Genomic DNA, 17,140 nt, shown 5'->3' on the forward strand with positions numbered 1-17,140 from the left:
CTCTAGGGAAGGGGGAGAGGCAAACGCACGAGCAGTTTTTTGGGGAAAGGGGCTCCCTCCTGGTGCTCGCGGGCAGGCAGAGTTACAGAACAGCGAGCGGGATGGGGGAGAAATTCACCATGGGTATATCAAGAACTCAACCAGGTTTTTCTAATAATCCTGAGCGACAGTAGGCTGATAAAACAAGAGGAGAGGACCCCGTGTGACTCCACACACTCCATAGGTGTACCCAAGTCACTGCCGTTGAAAACATTTTAATGGAATGGTTTTTAATGCTTCTATGGCAGCACCCCACTACTCACAGTTTCAGCTGTATTCTATTTTCCATTTAAGATCATCCTTGAAACGATACCTGGCACAGGACTGCAAATAGAAAACTTAAAGAAACCAAGTACTTTTAGTATCTCTGTAGCCAATGGGGCTTTCAGAAAGTTTTACTCATTCTTCAATTACCAAAGTATCAGAAGGCATAAAGCTGACAAGAAGGGGAACTGTCAAATCCCTGCAAATGCACTTCAATAAATTGCTATTCAACCGCCTCTTTTCAGAGACATTCTCCAGTATTCAGCCATTCAGCTAGATTTTATGAGCAGAAAGGGACTTTGTCTCGACATTACCATGCTGCTCAGCTGGCACTCTTCACCCTAAGATACGTAAGGAGAATAAACCTCCTCTGTTCCTTCCACTCCCTACTCACCAGAGATATTGGAAATGATGGAAAATAAACAAAAAACCAAACCTCCTGACATGTCTTTTAAAATGCAGCCCTCGGGTTAGGAATGCAGAAGCAAGTTTTTACCACTACCCACTCAGTCCTTGCACCTAGCCTAACATAACAGAGAAATAATGGTAACTGCCAAAACACGTGAGCATGCAATGGAAAATCTTCAGGCAGAAATGGAAATCATGGAGCAAAGATAAGGCCTTTGGAAAGGGCAGCAAGCTCCATTCATCAGAGCACTGAACAGCAATCCACGATGCAGCTCTGCCACTGATCTAATACAACTTCAAGCAAAATTGTATCAGCCCTAACCTTTGGTTCATCCAACTCCAAAACGGCAACGTTGTTTACCTCGTCTTTCACAGGAGCATCACTGGCTTTCAGTTGTCTTCAGTTGTTTAGAGTGAACTCTGCTATCCTTGAATCACTTTACATTCTGAGATTCTTTCTACAAAGACATTAGGGTAACTCGCTCTGGGTATTTAAAACCATGAGAACATTACTATAGCCACAGTGAGATTCAGTTGCAGTACAGAACCCTACTGGCTTTCCCCAAGCCAGTATTGTACAGTGTCATTACTTTTTCTACCTAAAGGCACTGCTTTCTGTCTACACCATTATGGTGAAAAAGTAACTACTGTGTCTGATCCAAAAAGCAGCTGAGCACTTTCCCTCTTCTTAAAATCTTTGCTTAAAAATACAAATACTGACAGGAAAATACACTCTTTTTGATATTACCTTGTCTTGTAAAAGATGAGCTGTGTCGTTCAATTTGTAAGCAGAGTCTAACATAAAAGAGCCTGGCTTTATTTCTTCCTCTGGACTGCTGGGGTTTGAGTCACATCTTACTGAATCTCTCAATTATTTTTGTGCTGGCTTTAGAGATGCCAAGGGATTCCTCCATACTCCACTGACGTGCTGGTTCTGAACTTCAAACAATTGACAAGTTTAGCCTAGCTGTATTTGAGGACACAGGATAAACTTTCAAAATTAGAAACAACGCAACATTGTGAGTATAATTAGAAAAAACAATGTGAAGATAATAAAAGCCAAACCAGTTGAGATGTTTATCCTTTAGGAAAAAAAGGATTTTAATGGGCTAAAAAGATTTCTGTACAAAAACTGCTCAGTGACCAATATTTGCCTTTCCATGGTGACAGTACTTATGACTATTGTTTTGTTCAGCAGCAACTCCCACAGGTCTCGTAACAAGGACTATCTCTTCGGCCAGTGGTGTCTGGAACCCCTACAAAAGAGAGTTACAGAAGACTTAACTCTTGCTTTACATTCACTCAAGATTAAAAAATCTACAATAACTTTCAATGATTCTTTTGAGAAAGGGTCATGGTGCAGGACCTTTCTGCTTCTAAGGCTGCCCTTACATAGCATTGCTCTTTTTTGGCTAAATAATTCACAAGAATCAAGCCCAGGAAGCTAGACAGTAAGTATATTCAGAACGAGAACATTCATATTTGGCAGTACTGTTATTTGTCTTCCCAAGCTAGACAAATGTTCTCCCCACCTCTGCCTATCTTTGTGGCCAAAGAAAGCGACTCCCACATCTATTAACACAAACTTTTAGATCAGTATTTCAAACCTTCCACCCAGAATTGTCCTTTATTTGCATTAATCCTGACTAAGCCTTTTCTTTTTTCCTTTAAACTGACGTCAAGCTGCGAAAATAACATAAGTAAGTGTTATGCAACCGCTTCCCATAAAATGTGCTTAAGCTCCCACAGCAGCAGAGGACAATAGCTACGTTTTGCCCATGGCTCTGGAGCACAGGAGTAAAAATGCTCCACGCATGATGAGAGGAGGCTGATGACACACCTGTCAGCCTTCCCTGCCAGGTAGGACATGCTTCGGTTTCCAGCTGACTGTTGGAGTTTGTTAGCTCCAGCAAATTTCTGTGTGGAAAAAAAAACAAACAACACAGTGAGGTAGCTGCCAAATACAGTATAATCAACGTGATACGTGTCCTGTTAGGTCCCTCCTACTTCAAGGAACACTGCTTGTTTACACTCTGAGCTTTGTTTTAGGACTTCATGCACTTGCACTGAATGCACCTGAATAAATGCTGTTTTGCTGGTTTAACCAATGACACGTGAGTCACAGTATCCGTTTACCCATCTATACAGAGCAATCCATACAGGTCTAAAACCTCCCAAATTCACTGTTCAGTTGTTCCTCCTCATCCCCCTTCTCTGAAACAAGTTTAAACTGACACAGCAAAGAGACTGCAGGAAACTGTATTTTACACACTATCAGGCATAAACCTGTTTTGCTTCTAAAAAATGTTTTTAATGAATGTCTAAGAGGCTTCCTGGTACCATTTGCCTTTCGATTAAATACACAATGCAGAAGGTACAGGAAAGAGGCTGAAATGCAAGAAATGAGCTTCAGAACGTAACGAACACCTGAGCACCCAATGAGTTGACAGATGGGCACCTATTGCTTCATGCTTGAATGCTCACTGACATCACGCATCAGCACCCAAATGCTCCATATGTGAGTGCTACACAGGATATAGTAACCCAGGTCTGCCAGAGTGACCTGTGGGGGGAGGAGGGGACAAGAACTGCCCTGTGCTGGTCACAGGCAAGTAGATTTGTTTCCCTAAGTTCATAGTTGTCTGTTCTTCTCTTCAATCAGAAGGTCGTGTTGTTAATTAGCAATTAATTAATTTACAAAAAACAAACAAACAAAAAAAAACACTTGGTGGAGAATGCAGGCAACACCTGGACCTGCCAAGGCCTGGGGTGACTGGAGTGACTTTGAGATTTTGGAGAGTGCCTTCAATTTGGTATTGGGAATTTGTGGAGGAGTGCTGTGGTCTAAGCAGTATGCCTGTCATGCTGGGGGTACAGCTGTGAACAGTGTATAAAAGGGAGAAATAATGGAAGAGTCTGTGGGGCCCTAAGAAAGCTCTTCCTGAATGGGAACAGGCTATAACACAAGAATTTGTGATTGGAAACTGCACCTCAGTACAAAGTGCTGTTAGAGAGCATTCCGCAGATCCTGAGAAAGTCCGCTACCTTTCCCAATGACTCCCCACCTGGGTACACAATATCATCAACATTTCCGTTTCTTCTTTCATGACATGTCTGTACCTTGCCTGTGTAAGCTTGTTTAGCAGGATCAAACTGCGCCGACTGCTTCGATTTGCTGCTTCCTATGGGAAAGAGGAGAGGAACTATCACTAAACATTTCCAGAAAGAACAGTACAATCCACAGTCTTTCTCTGATAAGGAGATCTCACTGCAGTCTCCCATGCTAAAATCCAGAACAGATTCTGAAGGGTGTAAGAAGCCTCTGAATGAACACTTATTACAAAGGAGTCAAATCTCCTTTGCCTCCTAATTCCTTGGGTCCAATTAAACCAATGACTTTTCTCTACAGAGCAGAGAAGCAAGCAGTGAATCCACAATCCCCTCAGCCAACTGTTTCAGGATTTTTGTTTCCAAACCAGAAAAAGAATGCTAAACTGTTGATTCCCCAGGTAAATTTCTTTCAATATTTCCCCACTGTAAGTGAACTGGAAGTTTGTACTGCCTTGGCATCCGTGTTCACATACAGCCTTCTCAGGGCTCAGCTCGCAACATTTTCCACAGCCTGCAGCACTCTAGCAAGAGATCCAGATCTTACCCGCAAACACTTTGAAGTTGGACTTGCTGTAATCAAAGGGGGTAAACTGCTTCGGTGCTTCCAGCTCCTCTGGTTGCTGGGAGGCTTTTGGCCTTTTCTTCTCTTGTTTTGGCAATTCTGTTCCCGTTTCACTGATGACCCTCTCCCTCTTCTTATTAGCCTGTTCCTGCTGTGAAAGCAACCCGTGGAATGAAAACAAGGACAAGTTCAGGAGAATGAAACATCTCTGTGAAGGCATGAACATCAGCATGCAAGTGAACTGTCAGTGGACCCGGGCTCCAGTGACAACTGGGGACTGTCTATGGCAGTAATAGTGTAGGAAGAAAGCAGTGTTCTTCTTTGGGCCTGAACTGCTCCTCCCCTGTCCTCAGAGCAGGGGCTTTTCAGGCAAAAAGCCAAGTTGTCATTTCACAGGATACTAGAGGCTGAGATCTGGTGTCAATGCACAGGCAGATCTTGAGGAACCTGGGCAAGGAAGGAGCAGTGAGGTGCAGCAGTGGAACGCATTCCCTTCTGAAGACATAGAGGGATGCAAAGATTTGCACAGCACAGCTGCTAGGGGCCTGCTGCTATACATAGGGCTGAACCACAGACAGCCTGCCAATCAAGGCAGTCATTCGGGTCACCTGAAATCAGCTGCTTTCAACTCAGGGAATATTTCAGAGTAACAGGGAGCTTGGGGTTTCATTCTGAACTACATTAAGAAGATTAAAAAAAGGCAAAGGCTGGAAGTATGGAATTCAGTGACATACCATAGCTTGCTGACGAACAGACACAATGTTTTCTGTAGCCTCTTTATACGCCTTCTGTGCCTGGTCACGATCAGCTAGGGAAACAAACAAGCATTACTGTAAAAAGCAGGAATAAATTAGGCACAAGATTAGAGAAATCTCTGTCAAGCAATCTCATCCATTAGAAAATCCATCTCTGTCGTGGTTTAACCCGGCTGGCAGCTAAACACCACGCAGCCGTTCGCTCACCCTCCCCCCTCCCTCTCTGGGACGGGGGAGAGAAATGGAAAGTGAAGCCCGTGAGTTGAGATAAAGACAGTTTAATAAGACAGGAAAATAATAGTAACAAAACAATAATAAAAATAATAACAATAATAATACAATGGTGATAATAGGAAAGTAATAATAGTATGTACAAACAAGTGATGCACAATGCAATTGCTCACCACTCGCTGACCGATGCCCAGCCTAACCCCGAGCAGTCCGGCCCCTTCCCCCCAGCTAGCCACCCCTATATATTGTTTAGCATGACGTCAGATGGTATGGAATACCCCTTTGGCTAGTTTGGGTCACCTGTCCTGGGTCTGTCCCCTCCCAGCTCTTACTGCACCCCCAGCCTGCCCGTTGGCAGGACAGAGCAAAAGGCTGAGATGTCCTTGGCTTAGTATAAGCACTGCTCTGCAACAATTAAAGCATCGGGGTGTTATCAGCACTCTTCTCATCCTAAGCCAAAACACAGCATTCCACCAGCTACTAGGAAGAAAATTAATTCTGTGCTAACTGAAACCAGGACAATCTCCTAAGGTATTCTTATGACTGAGAAACAACCTAAATGTATCGGGAAAAAGCATGGTAGCCAACACATTCAGGAGCAAAAGAATGGCTTTACCTGACTGCTGGGCTGCTTTCTTTTTTATTTCTTCCTTGGGCTCCTTCTGTACTTGTGTCTGACTCATCAACTTCCATCGATTGCTGATCTATGATGAAAAAAATTACCTGGGATCCATTTCTTTGAAGTTTTATAGCAAAAGGGAGTTTATAAACCTGCTACCACATGCTGGTCTTCATTAAGAAGTACAAAAGATCAAATTGGATTGTAAAAGAGATTAAGATCTGCTGCACCATGTAAAGTAAAACCATGTGCTTTAAAAGTTCCTGAGCTACAAACAAGCCCAATGAGAACAAAGGCAGATACAGACTTCAGTACTAGTTTGTAGCTTTGACAGACAGGGACTGCAGAGTGGAAGGTCTCCAATTCTAGGTTCTTTGAAGAATACGAATGCTATAGCATATATATATGAACCACTGATTCAGAAACACAGGAAGTTTCTCAAAACTTATATTCTTTTTTCTAAGAAGAACCCAAGAAAAAAAATTGCTAATGTTCCCAAAGTAAAATAGTCTACTTATTTGTTTCTTTTGTAGTACTTGGCAGGAAATTTTAAAATTAGGCTTACTTCATAAATTTTTGATGATGGATCAAACTTTGCAGACTGTGAGACATAGGCAGGATTCTGTTCTGAAGGTAAGTACTGTAGAAAGGAAAAAAACATTTTTCTTTAAATACAGCATGTGACATTAGTGCTCATAAGCTCATTGCTACAATGCTACTTAAAATGTTTCAAAGGGTTCATATTTAAGAAGCAAGAAGCATTCTACAGAAAGGGAGTCTTTCTGTAGTTACCACAGCTATAGCTGAAGAAACATTAAAGGAAAAATAACCAATCAACATAAAAAAAACCCACACCATGAACCCAAAAAAATCAAACAAACCAACCCCAAACATACATCAGAAAACAGTTGTTTTGATACTACTTCCTAATAATCTGCCACTCCCAATCTCTAGCAAAGTATTCTATTGTTCTTGTTTCATTTATTAGAGGAGTAAAATCAGCTCACTAACTTCAGGCACAGAGATGAAAATGTGATGCAAATTAAAGAAACCTCAACCTCGATTAAAAAAAAATGAGAGGTCTGTTTACGACTTAGAAAGACATATCTAAGAGGCAATTCAACATGTTTTGAAAACAAAACCACATGTGTATGCTTCCAAAGGGCAATTTCTCAATTCCAGTAAGAAAGCAGCAACTGATGCTATATCAAGATCTTTCATGTAACCTGGAAAAACAGCTCAGAGCATCCTCCACACAGGGTGATTTATCAGTACCATTATAAATACATACTGGGTTTTACCCAGTTTTGAGTTTGAATTTTACCATTCTAAATGGATTTTCAAAGGACTCCATTATACGTTGAGCTTTCTTCTGTGCAGTTGTTAAAACTTTCTCATTTCCATCATCTTCATCACATTCCTACAAAAAAAAAAAAAAAAAAAAAAAAAGGGAGAGAGAGAGAGAGAAGAAACATTAACATTAATAATTTTTAGCTTTGGCTACTGCCATTACAGGCATGTTATTTCTCACTTTATCTGAAACTCCAGTGATGGCAGTAATCTTCCGCAGAGGTTTAATTAATTTGCTGACCTCCTCACCTAATTATCTTGGTTATGCCATATGCTTGACAGGAAGGCAGTACCTGCCAGTATGTATGCATATCTTACCTTACTATTTCTTGCAACACTACTACACAGTTTTACCAGATTATTAAGAATGTTTTCCTATACTTAAAACACTGACAGTATCACAGACATTGCTTACACTGAATATGCTGACAGTGGCAGTAGCAACGAGGCATGTTGACTCTGGCTGGCCACCCTGAATATTCATTGTTCTCTCACTGTCTGAAAAGAGAGAATCGTGTTCCAAGACTGGTGCAGCCTCTACATTGAAAAAAACAAGAAACAAAAAACATTTTTTTTATTAGATACTTGTATATTATACTTCTCTTTGTGTAACAACATTCACTGAAAGTATCCTCAGTGCTGCTTATTTCCCCATATCAAAGCCATATGATGTCATTATTATCACAGTTTTTAGGTTAAGTCCTAATTACCCAATGCAGAGTTGCTCTGAAAATCATCCATAGGAATGCGGGAACTGTCATGTGGTCCAAATAAGGTGTTCTCCAGCTTCTGCAGAAAGATTCACATTGCAAACATCATTAGTACACTATTCTATGAATCTATGTGTTTTCAGATACTGCAGAGATACTTAAAATTCAAATAAAAGGGTGAAATTCAGAGACTGAGTATTTTTAGTATAACTCACCTGCCAGAGCACATTACATCTGGCATCAAAAGCGTATCTGTGGAAATACCCACAGGCTAGCAGAGATGCTTTACTTCATAAGCAGGAGGAGAATAAATGAGGCAGCCTTAGAAACTCATCTGAGACTTCCCTTCTTAAAGATCTATCAATATAGGCTGACACACATGCAACTGCCCAGCATCTAGAGTGTTTGCTGATGAAGCCTTAAGTGCTGTTGTTGTGGTGGTTTGTAAAATACCAATTTACAGCTGGTATTGTTATGAGTCTAGCATAGAAAAATAAACATTAAGCTAAAGTAGAGAGAACTCTTAAAACAGATTAGAACAAAGAATTTACCAGAAATTAAAATTTTGCTATGTTTTTTTTTTTTTTTTTCCCAAGTTTAATGCTTGAGACATCAGTTAACAAATATTATGCAAACATTACCTCCGGGTTGGACAGAGGTGCCCTCTTCTTGACTGTCAAAGCAATCTCCGACTAGAATGGGAGAGAAACATAATCAGTTAACTGCACCTGATCTATTTCTTCTAGGTTAGCCTCCTCACTATGTTTTCAATATACCTATTACAAGCTAAAATTAATTTATTTCTTCTTTTCCTGCATATGGATATATTTAAATGCCTCACACAGAAAGCACATGTTCATGCTCACAAATGGTTCTGTTTTATCAAAGGAAGAAGACCGTACTGATATCTACATGCTGATGATGGGTTTTATTTAATGAATTCAAGTGTTCTTTTTTTTTGTTTTGTTTTGTTTTTTGCTCTGCCATAGTGGAAAAAGATTTATGAACCCATTTACATGGCCTACTAATTCTACAAGGTCCATTTCTTCCTCACACAGGTAAATGTGCAGTGTAAGGATACGGCACTGTACAGGCAACTGCACCCTGTTCAAGTAGTGCCTGTTCTTGTCCTGCTCTAGCTTTCCAAGGAACTACATAATGTCTAAGCCAGTACACATCAGACAATAGATGGGCAAGAAAAAACTGCCATATATCTTCCTGCTCCACTACAGAACACTACACTCAATGTTCAAGCAAACTTCAGCAGACAACTCAGCACCACAGGTCACCATTTAGCTGTAGTACCTGGGTTATGGAAAGCAAGTGATGACTCTCTTGTGTGATACAAGCTGCTCCTACCTTGAGAAGCGGCATCTCTCGGGCCTGCTGAATGAGAAGATGCAATTCATTAATCTGCTGGCGAACTAGTGGTGGGACTGGATTACAGCAAGCAATGATGCCCTGGGGTTCTCTAAAGAGAGATGAGAAAAATTCAGTGTGCTGTATTTATGGCTGATGTTAAGCATTTGCATTCAAAGGATGCGCAACCAGATATAACCACAGGCCTGACTGCGACAGGACAAGACAAGTTAGATTAATCTGTCAGAATTCATTCTCCAAGATTAATTTTTTTTTTCTACTCAGTTTGTGCAGGTAAGAAGAAACTGTTAATGCAGATCTCCACTGACTCATTTTTTTATGGTCTGTCTGCCCTCATCTGCATTTTGTTCCTTGTTCAGCGTTCCTCTACGGAAGCTGGCAGTGGACTTGCATTTAAGGATGCATTTTTATCATTCTCAAGCATGGAACATTAGATGATGAGTGCCAAGTGTTTGAGGAAAACGTTGCATAAAAATAGGTGTTGAAAGGGATCTGCCCCCACTCAGCTCCTTTTAAGAACTGACAAAAACAGATGTTATAGGGGAACTCTTACTTGCTCTGTAATACTGTAGGAATCTCAGGGCGGGGTGGGGAAATGTGTGACATAAAGCAATGCAAAGGAATGTGATTTTATTCCACTAATAAAACACAGAGATGTATATCCCAGAACTCTGGAGGCTTCTGAAGAAGTACTGCAATTTATTTGTCTTGCAAACTGAAGAGCTATAGAAAAAAGCAGTATTGTCAGCTGGAAGAAAGAGACCAACTGCAGAAGTAATTACACACTAAGAAAAACCTTGCTGGGTATTAAAATCAAGTGAGACTCTTCAAGGATAAGCAAAACTTACTTGGGCAGTTCCTCTGCTATCTTCAATAACATATGATTTGGTAACACGTATCTACAACACAAAGAGGCAGTGTGAATGTAAGTGAAGAATTACCTTCAAAATACACAAGCCTACCTCATTTCACAACATCTGAAGAGATGAAATCATTTAAGAAGATATTAAGCAGGGCTGATCTAGATACCCAGAAGAATTTAGTGCTATCATAACAGGACTTGTAAAAAGTTGTCTGATTCAGTACACTAATTTCCATTACATAAGAGAATTGTCCCCTCTTGGGGGCTGTTGCACAACTCGATAGACTCATTCAAGCCAGTATTTGTAATAAATAACTTCCTACCCTGTACTCTCATCCTCCTGACGTGCCGTCTTGTCTCTCCATGCAAACAGCAACCTAAATGCTGCTAGCTGCTGTGTGTTGAGATGCTTTTTCTGCCTCCTGTAGAGTTCAAGATAGGATTCATCTGAAAAGAGGGGCTTGATGTATTTCTGGATGGGAAAAAAAAGAAACGCTCAGATATGGGGTGGGGGGAGGCCAGGCACACGACACAACTGAAAATGAGTCTATGCAACAGATGCAGAAACAGGCAAAGGACTTGATGCCCTAGTAAGCCCGTATTCTGATCCAGGTAATCCAACAAGCTGAAGCTTTACCTTCAGGCAGATGTCTCTGCTGCGTTGCCACACAATCTGGAGCTGAGTGGGCTGCTCGTTCCCTCTCTCCCACAGTGCCTCCCTCACTTTATCGTAAATGTAGAGTAAGTAGTGAGTGTCATCACGGGCATACTGAATCATTTCTTCTGGCAAAGGGCTAGAAAAAGAGCCAAAATTACACCAATGTATTTCAGTTGCCCCAAACAATCATCTTCTTCCCTTTGCAGAGCCCATTAGGGCAAACTGCATCTGAAGCATGCTAAGAACTAATATGGAAATTCTTGTTTCCTTCCTGAAGGATTTGTTGGGCAACAGCAGCAACATGCTATGCACTCTCCTATTCAGATGACATCTTGTTCAGATGCTGGATACTGTGTAGCTAAGTCAGAGGTCAGAACTACCTGCTGCAGTATTTGTCACAACTTCTTCTCTCTGCAGAGCCTAAATAAACTAAATCTGGGACCTGTGTCCCACAGCCAGGCTCACTGCTCTAACTGAATGCTGCACCATCTACTATGGGTGACTGATCATTTTTGGGGGAACTCTTGAGAAGCCAAATACTTCTCCATAACACTGCAGCGATTCAGTGCTGTTCCTAAGAAGCTTGCTTCCAGAAGCTTTTTATTAACCAATACTCCCTCACCTACCCCAAATAATTAAATTTCTAAAGAAACATAGGAAAATGTAATGCTCAAAAGAACTTCAAGCACTGCCAGGTATATGCTGTGCTTGTTGACTTTGAGATTAACCTCGAGCTGTGGGCTTGCAACTAGAAATATACTTCTGCCCCAAAATACAGACAAGGATAAGTAGCTCCAGCACATCTAAGGGCTCAGTTCTTACCGTATCCTCCAGTCAGCCAACTGGTACTGCTTGTCAGCATCCACATTGCAATACAGCTTCAGCAAGTGGTCCAAGGAGTGCTTGCCAAGATTGAGAAGACGAGCAGCTTGGTGAGTATCAAACATGTTCACCAAGTACAGGCCAAAGTCTTTTTGCAGCCATTCCACATCTGAATCAGCACCATGAAGGACCTTGAAAACCAACAGAAATTGGGAATGATATGAAGAACATTTCTTCTCTATGCTGTCAGTGCTGTGGTTTCATATTCATGTGTCTTGGACCAGATTTCTTTTTTCTCTGACCTTCAGCATTAAGTGCAGGACAGCTAAATGAGTGCACTCAGTAAGTAATTTCCCTCTTGCATCAAGGAAACAGGCACATGAACAAATTATAATGAAAGCCAAGAGACCAAGACAGAGCATAAAGTGTGCTTTCAATGATAATAAAGTTCAAACAAAAAAACCCCACGAGGAATTCTGGTGAATTTGGCAGCTGACCTTCACAATTGCAGGGTCTGTGAAAGTCTCATTGAGAATGTTCATGTCACTGCGCAACTCCAGTGTGTCAATAATGAAGTCTTCTGTTCGGGTGGAAATCTGCATCAGGCATGTCAAGCCCAGGAAGCTCCTGTAGGAATGATGCTGAAAAATACAAAGAGAGCTATTACTTCCACCACAGAAGTAATACTACAAAAAAAATACAGCACCCCAAATGAAGGAAGAAACATTAACAGAGGAATTCTCAAAGCAAAAGACAATCAGATGAACAAGTTTTCTCTTTGCAGGCTCTAGCATGACAAAAAGCAGCATGGGCAAAATTTAAAAAGGATTAAATCCAGTATGAAATGTGCAACCATTACTGCCATTAAAATATTGCCACTGTTTGATTCAGCCTCCTAGACAATATCTGATAGATTAGGGCCATGAAGCAAATACATGTAAAAGTACGCTAACAGCAGGATAGAGAGAAGACTACAAACCAGTAAGAATGTAATCGTCTCTTAGGCTCTAACATCATGCATGTAACTTTTAAACAAACAAAAAAAGCAAGTTTCTTACCTCTAAGTCCAGGGCAAATTCTTTACAGTTCATAAGCTTTTCATTTAGTTCTACCAGCTCATCCAGTGTGGTGATAAAATGACAGGGTGTTTCCTTGATGGGCCTGTACATCTGGCAGAGCAAATTATTAGGAACGCTATGTTCTCTGTCAATTCCCACCCCTGACCTCCACCATCAATTCTGAAATTTGTCAAGCACGGCCAACTGCAAACTTACTGCATCTGCTAGTAAATTAATGTGGGCACCAACCTGGGGCTCTGGTTTTTTGAGGACTCCATCTGGTGGAGAAAAATGCTCCAGTTCATACTGGTAAGGGTGAGCAAACCTGTGGAAATTAGGAAAACAGGCATGGACTAAACTTCAGTCATCTTTCTGAAGCCAGTGCACAGAGACTTTGAGAGCTCTGGTAGTTTCCACATTGAGTAGAAATTTTGTCCCTTGTTAAGGACAGGTTTAAAATAACTGCAGTTGACTAAAGCAAATCACACGCAATCCAGCATACAGACACAGACACATGCAGAACTGTCACACATAAATGCCATCAGCACAAGGGGACCACAGAAGTGCATGTTCATCAATGCACTCCAAGCACCTTGCTGTCAGTTTAATTTCTTACATGTCTTGCTCAGTTTGCTGTGTCCTCTGCTGGTGTATGAAGTCTGCCAAAGCAGCTGGTACATCCAAGTCTTCAGGGCGCTCCTTTCGTTCCCGTCCACTTTTTGTGAGGGCTGAACAACCGATATGGAACAACTGGACCGGGTCCTACACACAACATTCTCTGCCTACTACTACTCTCTTCCCTCCACCCATCATAGGATCCCATTAAAATCACAAGCTATCAAAAACTTCGTAATTTAGACCTGCAGCTTTTGCTGCCAACAGGAATTCTGTCTGCACCTGCAATGATAATTCAGTTACTAGGTTTTATCAGGCTGTCATTAAGTGAGATGCAAGGTGGTTCTGCTGAGAGCTTGGAACGAGATTGAAAAATCTTCAGAAAAATCTTTCAATCGCTCCCATGTACTAGCACAACCCACATCAGTGCAGACCACGGATGAGTCACTGTCAGCAGAGTGACAAGTTGTCGAGACAGGATATTTCACAGGCAGCTTTGATAAAGCAGCCAAACCAAATCTAGGTCTAACCCTACACCTGCTGCTCTTAAGTAATTAGATGGAGTTATCTGTAAAGCCAGCCAGACATAATAGACCAGTCAACACAACTCCTGGTGCCAGAGGAACTCTCACCATGGACATTCAATGGTGGCAAAAAGAAACAGCAGAATACCTGTTTAGAACAGGTTAAATACAACAAAAATGCGTTATATGTTGACCGACCCTTACACTGCACATATGTAAACAACAGAGCCACGAACCTTACTTCATCTAAATGGTCAAAATCTGCTGTTACTCGTTTTTACAGTCAACAATTCCTCTCCTGTATTATGAAGACAGATTTGTGTCAAATGTTCCCAACAGATTACCAAACAAAAGGGAAACATCTTACCTTCAGGCAAAGGTTTTAAAGCATTTGGCTTGATAAAAAGTTTAGGTACAAAGGGAGTGTTGGAATTGTCAATCTTTTCCCGAAACTTAAGCTGTGGTCGAGAGATGTTCTTGGCATGAAGCAATCGGAAGGTTTCGGACTTGGTTCTTTTGTGGGATTCTCCTGCCTATTAAAAAGAAAGCAAACCACAAGTAAAATTAACACAACTTAATAAACATCTAGAATCAATTTTACTCAGGCTGACCCAATTTTCAGAGGAATAAAATTACACGCCAAACTCAAAAGTGTGCCACTCTTTTGCAGTAAGAGTTCTGAAGAGAATGACAGTTCTCTGAATCAGGACTCTAAATTCCTACGAACGAGTAAAAGAAAAGCTGTTGTGTGCATTAAACTAAACTGGCAACTAAAATCACAGAGATTCCACAATCAAGTTTTTATACAAAGGAAGGGAGTAAGAATGCATGAAAAAAAAATCTGAGGAAACATTTAACTCCTAAACTCCACCAGAAAATCTGTAGCACCAATGCTAGGGCAAAAAGCTACGACAGCACAGCAAACTGACTGCGGAGGCCTCACCTTGCGGTTCCAGCTGGAAACAATAGTCTGTGGAAGCTGCAACCCAGCAGGGAGGACTGGCTGCTGGTTTTTGTTCACTCCTGCTGCTTCATCCAGTAAAATACCCTAAATTCCAGAAAAAGAAAATTTACAGACCCATTCTCAGCTTATGAGGTTATTATGCCAGGCTCTATTTAGTCTCCTCACAGTTCACAGATTATCTTCACTACCTCTGGACCATGACTTGTCTGCTTTAGCTGCTGTGAACACTGGTCTAGTACACAGAAAAGCTTTTTAAATAAAATGAAAAGTCATCAGATTACAGAAACACTAAACCTAATTTAGAGGTAGAAGTGCTACCTCTGAAATTTATGTAACGAGAAAACCTGTGACAGCTGAATAGCTTACACAAACAGTATACAGGAATAATTTGCTCACCACTCTTTCAAGAATGACGTCATTGGAGTCAACCAGCATATCAAATTTATCTTCCAGCTCTGTTACTTTGCTGTGATCTTTCATGTGGCTGCGGCAGCCATGGTATTGCATCACCCTGCTCATACTTGCAAGAGAACAGCACAGGTATTAGCAATTTAAATGAACACTAAACCATCCAATTCGTTTCAACTTTCTACATCTTAGAAGTTGGAAAACTGAACAAATGCAGTACCTGTATATGATGTTGAGTGAGCAGTGGATACAAAAAACACCCATACAATACTGTTATAATAAATTTATTTGGAATCGTATGACTTTTTGAACAGATAGCCTCGTACGTTTTATCAGCCTCTGCTCACTCCATAGTTCTTTACCTAAGCTATTATGAAAAGTGTTCTGTAAACTTGTTATCTGAACTGTGAACTGCTAGAAGAGTAGCTAAAATTTTGTAAGTGACTTAAAAGGAGAACAGTTGGACTAGGTGATCTTGTAGGTCCTTTCCAACCTTGTGTTTCTATGATTCTATGAAAACATCCCTTTATCTCCAACTGGCTTGGAGTTTCCGAAGGGGATTGCTACGCTCTGTTTTGGATCGGAGGCTACTGTCAGCGGCACAGAGACTCAAACACAGCCTTACCAGTGGAGGAGGCGATGGCCCTGTGTTTCGCAGTAGGCGCGGAAGCCAGGGAAGCTTCGGTAGAAGTCATATTCGTCACCAGGCCGGGGGAGCCCATTGGAGGCCTTTGTTGCTGCCACCACCGTGCCCAGAGCATACTGCGCAGGAACACCGTTACCAGAGAACACCGTTATCAGCACCTCCCCAGGTTATTCCCTTTACTGGGGGCTACCTGACCGAAACTCACCGCACCGAGCCTGCCCGAGGCACAGCTGCCCCTCAGACCTGTTACCCTCGGGGTTTTTCACGCCTCTTAAGTTCACGGCATCTTGCTAGAATTCCTTTAAAGTGACAAAGTATAGCGACAACGGGCTCCCAAGGCTCATTTTGGTACTTAAGGCCGGTCATAACGCTCGTTGGAGCCGCCGGCAGGCAGACGGCTGCTGAGGTACGTTAACGGCACCGACCGCGGGCAGCCCCGCAGCCCCTGAGGGGGGAACTACAGCCCCCAGCATGCCCCGCGGCCCCCTCACGCGCAAACCGCCCGGCAGCCACGGCCCGCGCCGCGCAAGGCACGCCGGGACTTGTAGTCCACCGCACCCGCCCCGCTCCCCCCCCGCCCCACACCTTAACGAAGGCGTCGGCGTCATCGAAGCCGGGCAGCACCGCCTCCCCACGCTTCGCCTCCGGCTCCGGCTCCCCGGACCGCTCCGCCGGGCCGCCGCTCCCCTCCTGGGCCGCCGCGCTCCCAGCCGCCGCCCCACCGCTACCCCCGCTAACGGCGGCCGCCATCTTGCCCCCGCAGACACGCGACGCTCGGGAGCTCTCGCGAGAGCACCGGCGGGCGGGGAGGAGGCGGGAGTGGAGGGATGCGCATGCGCAGTGGGGAGGCGGTGCCTGGGCTCCTCTGTGGCGCCCCCTGGCGGGAAGGGGGGGGGCGGGCACTGAGGGGCCCTCACCGCCCCTCAGGGGGAAGGGGGCGGCCCCCGGGGCCTTTCCCGTCCCGTTTCTTCCCACAGCTGACGGCCACCACTCTTTAATTTTGCCTCCAGCTGCCGGAAAAAGTGAAATTTATCCAACCCCCTGACCTGCTGCAGAAACTGTCGTTCCAGGAAGCATTTTCTTTCAGGAAAATCTGCCTCTGCTTCCCCATCTTTGCCTAAATGGTTCTTAGGAATAAACAAGAAGAGTCAACT

The 17,140-nt window shown here is 42.7% G+C and overlaps 1 protein-coding gene across 1 annotated transcript; it reads right to left on the reverse strand.

Annotated features, from left to right (window-relative positions):
- Positions 1 to 1,779: 1,779 nt before the first annotated feature.
- Positions 1,780 to 16,769, reverse strand: EXOSC10 (exosome component 10). Its single transcript, XM_027443438.3, has 25 exons — positions 16,572 to 16,769; positions 15,966 to 16,102; positions 15,329 to 15,452; positions 14,912 to 15,016; positions 14,336 to 14,501; positions 13,446 to 13,557; positions 13,079 to 13,154; positions 12,830 to 12,940; positions 12,269 to 12,412; positions 11,772 to 11,962; positions 10,929 to 11,085; positions 10,615 to 10,763; positions 10,278 to 10,328; positions 9,409 to 9,520; positions 8,691 to 8,741; positions 8,050 to 8,128; positions 7,755 to 7,876; positions 7,314 to 7,409; positions 6,555 to 6,629; positions 5,987 to 6,074; positions 5,119 to 5,192; positions 4,367 to 4,535; positions 3,832 to 3,893; positions 2,552 to 2,628; positions 1,780 to 1,967 (listed from the first exon to the last, which is right to left on the reverse strand). Exons 1-25 carry the CDS (start codon positions 16,734 to 16,736, stop codon positions 1,937 to 1,939), a joined length of 2,724 nt encoding a protein of 907 aa, XP_027299239.3. The 5' UTR covers positions 16,737 to 16,769; the 3' UTR covers positions 1,780 to 1,936.
- Positions 16,770 to 17,140: the final 371 nt, after the last annotated feature.

This window comes from Anas platyrhynchos, chromosome 22, assembly GCF_047663525.1.
Source record: "Anas platyrhynchos isolate ZD024472 breed Pekin duck chromosome 22, IASCAAS_PekinDuck_T2T, whole genome shotgun sequence".
Classification (NCBI taxonomy): Eukaryota; Metazoa; Chordata; class Aves; order Anseriformes; family Anatidae; genus Anas; species Anas platyrhynchos.

What these genes read in the sequence shown, in the direction of transcription:
- EXOSC10 (XM_027443438.3), bottom strand. Translation starts at nt 16,736, where the DNA reads ATGGCGGCCGCCGTTAGCGGGGGTAGCGGTGGGGCGGCGGCTGGGAGC. An exon ending in ACGCCGACGCCTTCGTTAAG is followed by an intron (nt 16,103 to 16,571) that starts GTGTGGGGCGGG and finishes GTTCCTGCGCAG; the next exon opens with TATGCTCTGGGCACGGTGGT. An exon ending in TTTAAAACCTTTGCCTGAAG is followed by an intron (nt 13,558 to 14,335) that starts GTAAGATGTTTC and finishes TCGGTTGTTCAG; the next exon opens with CCCTCACAAAAAGTGGACGG.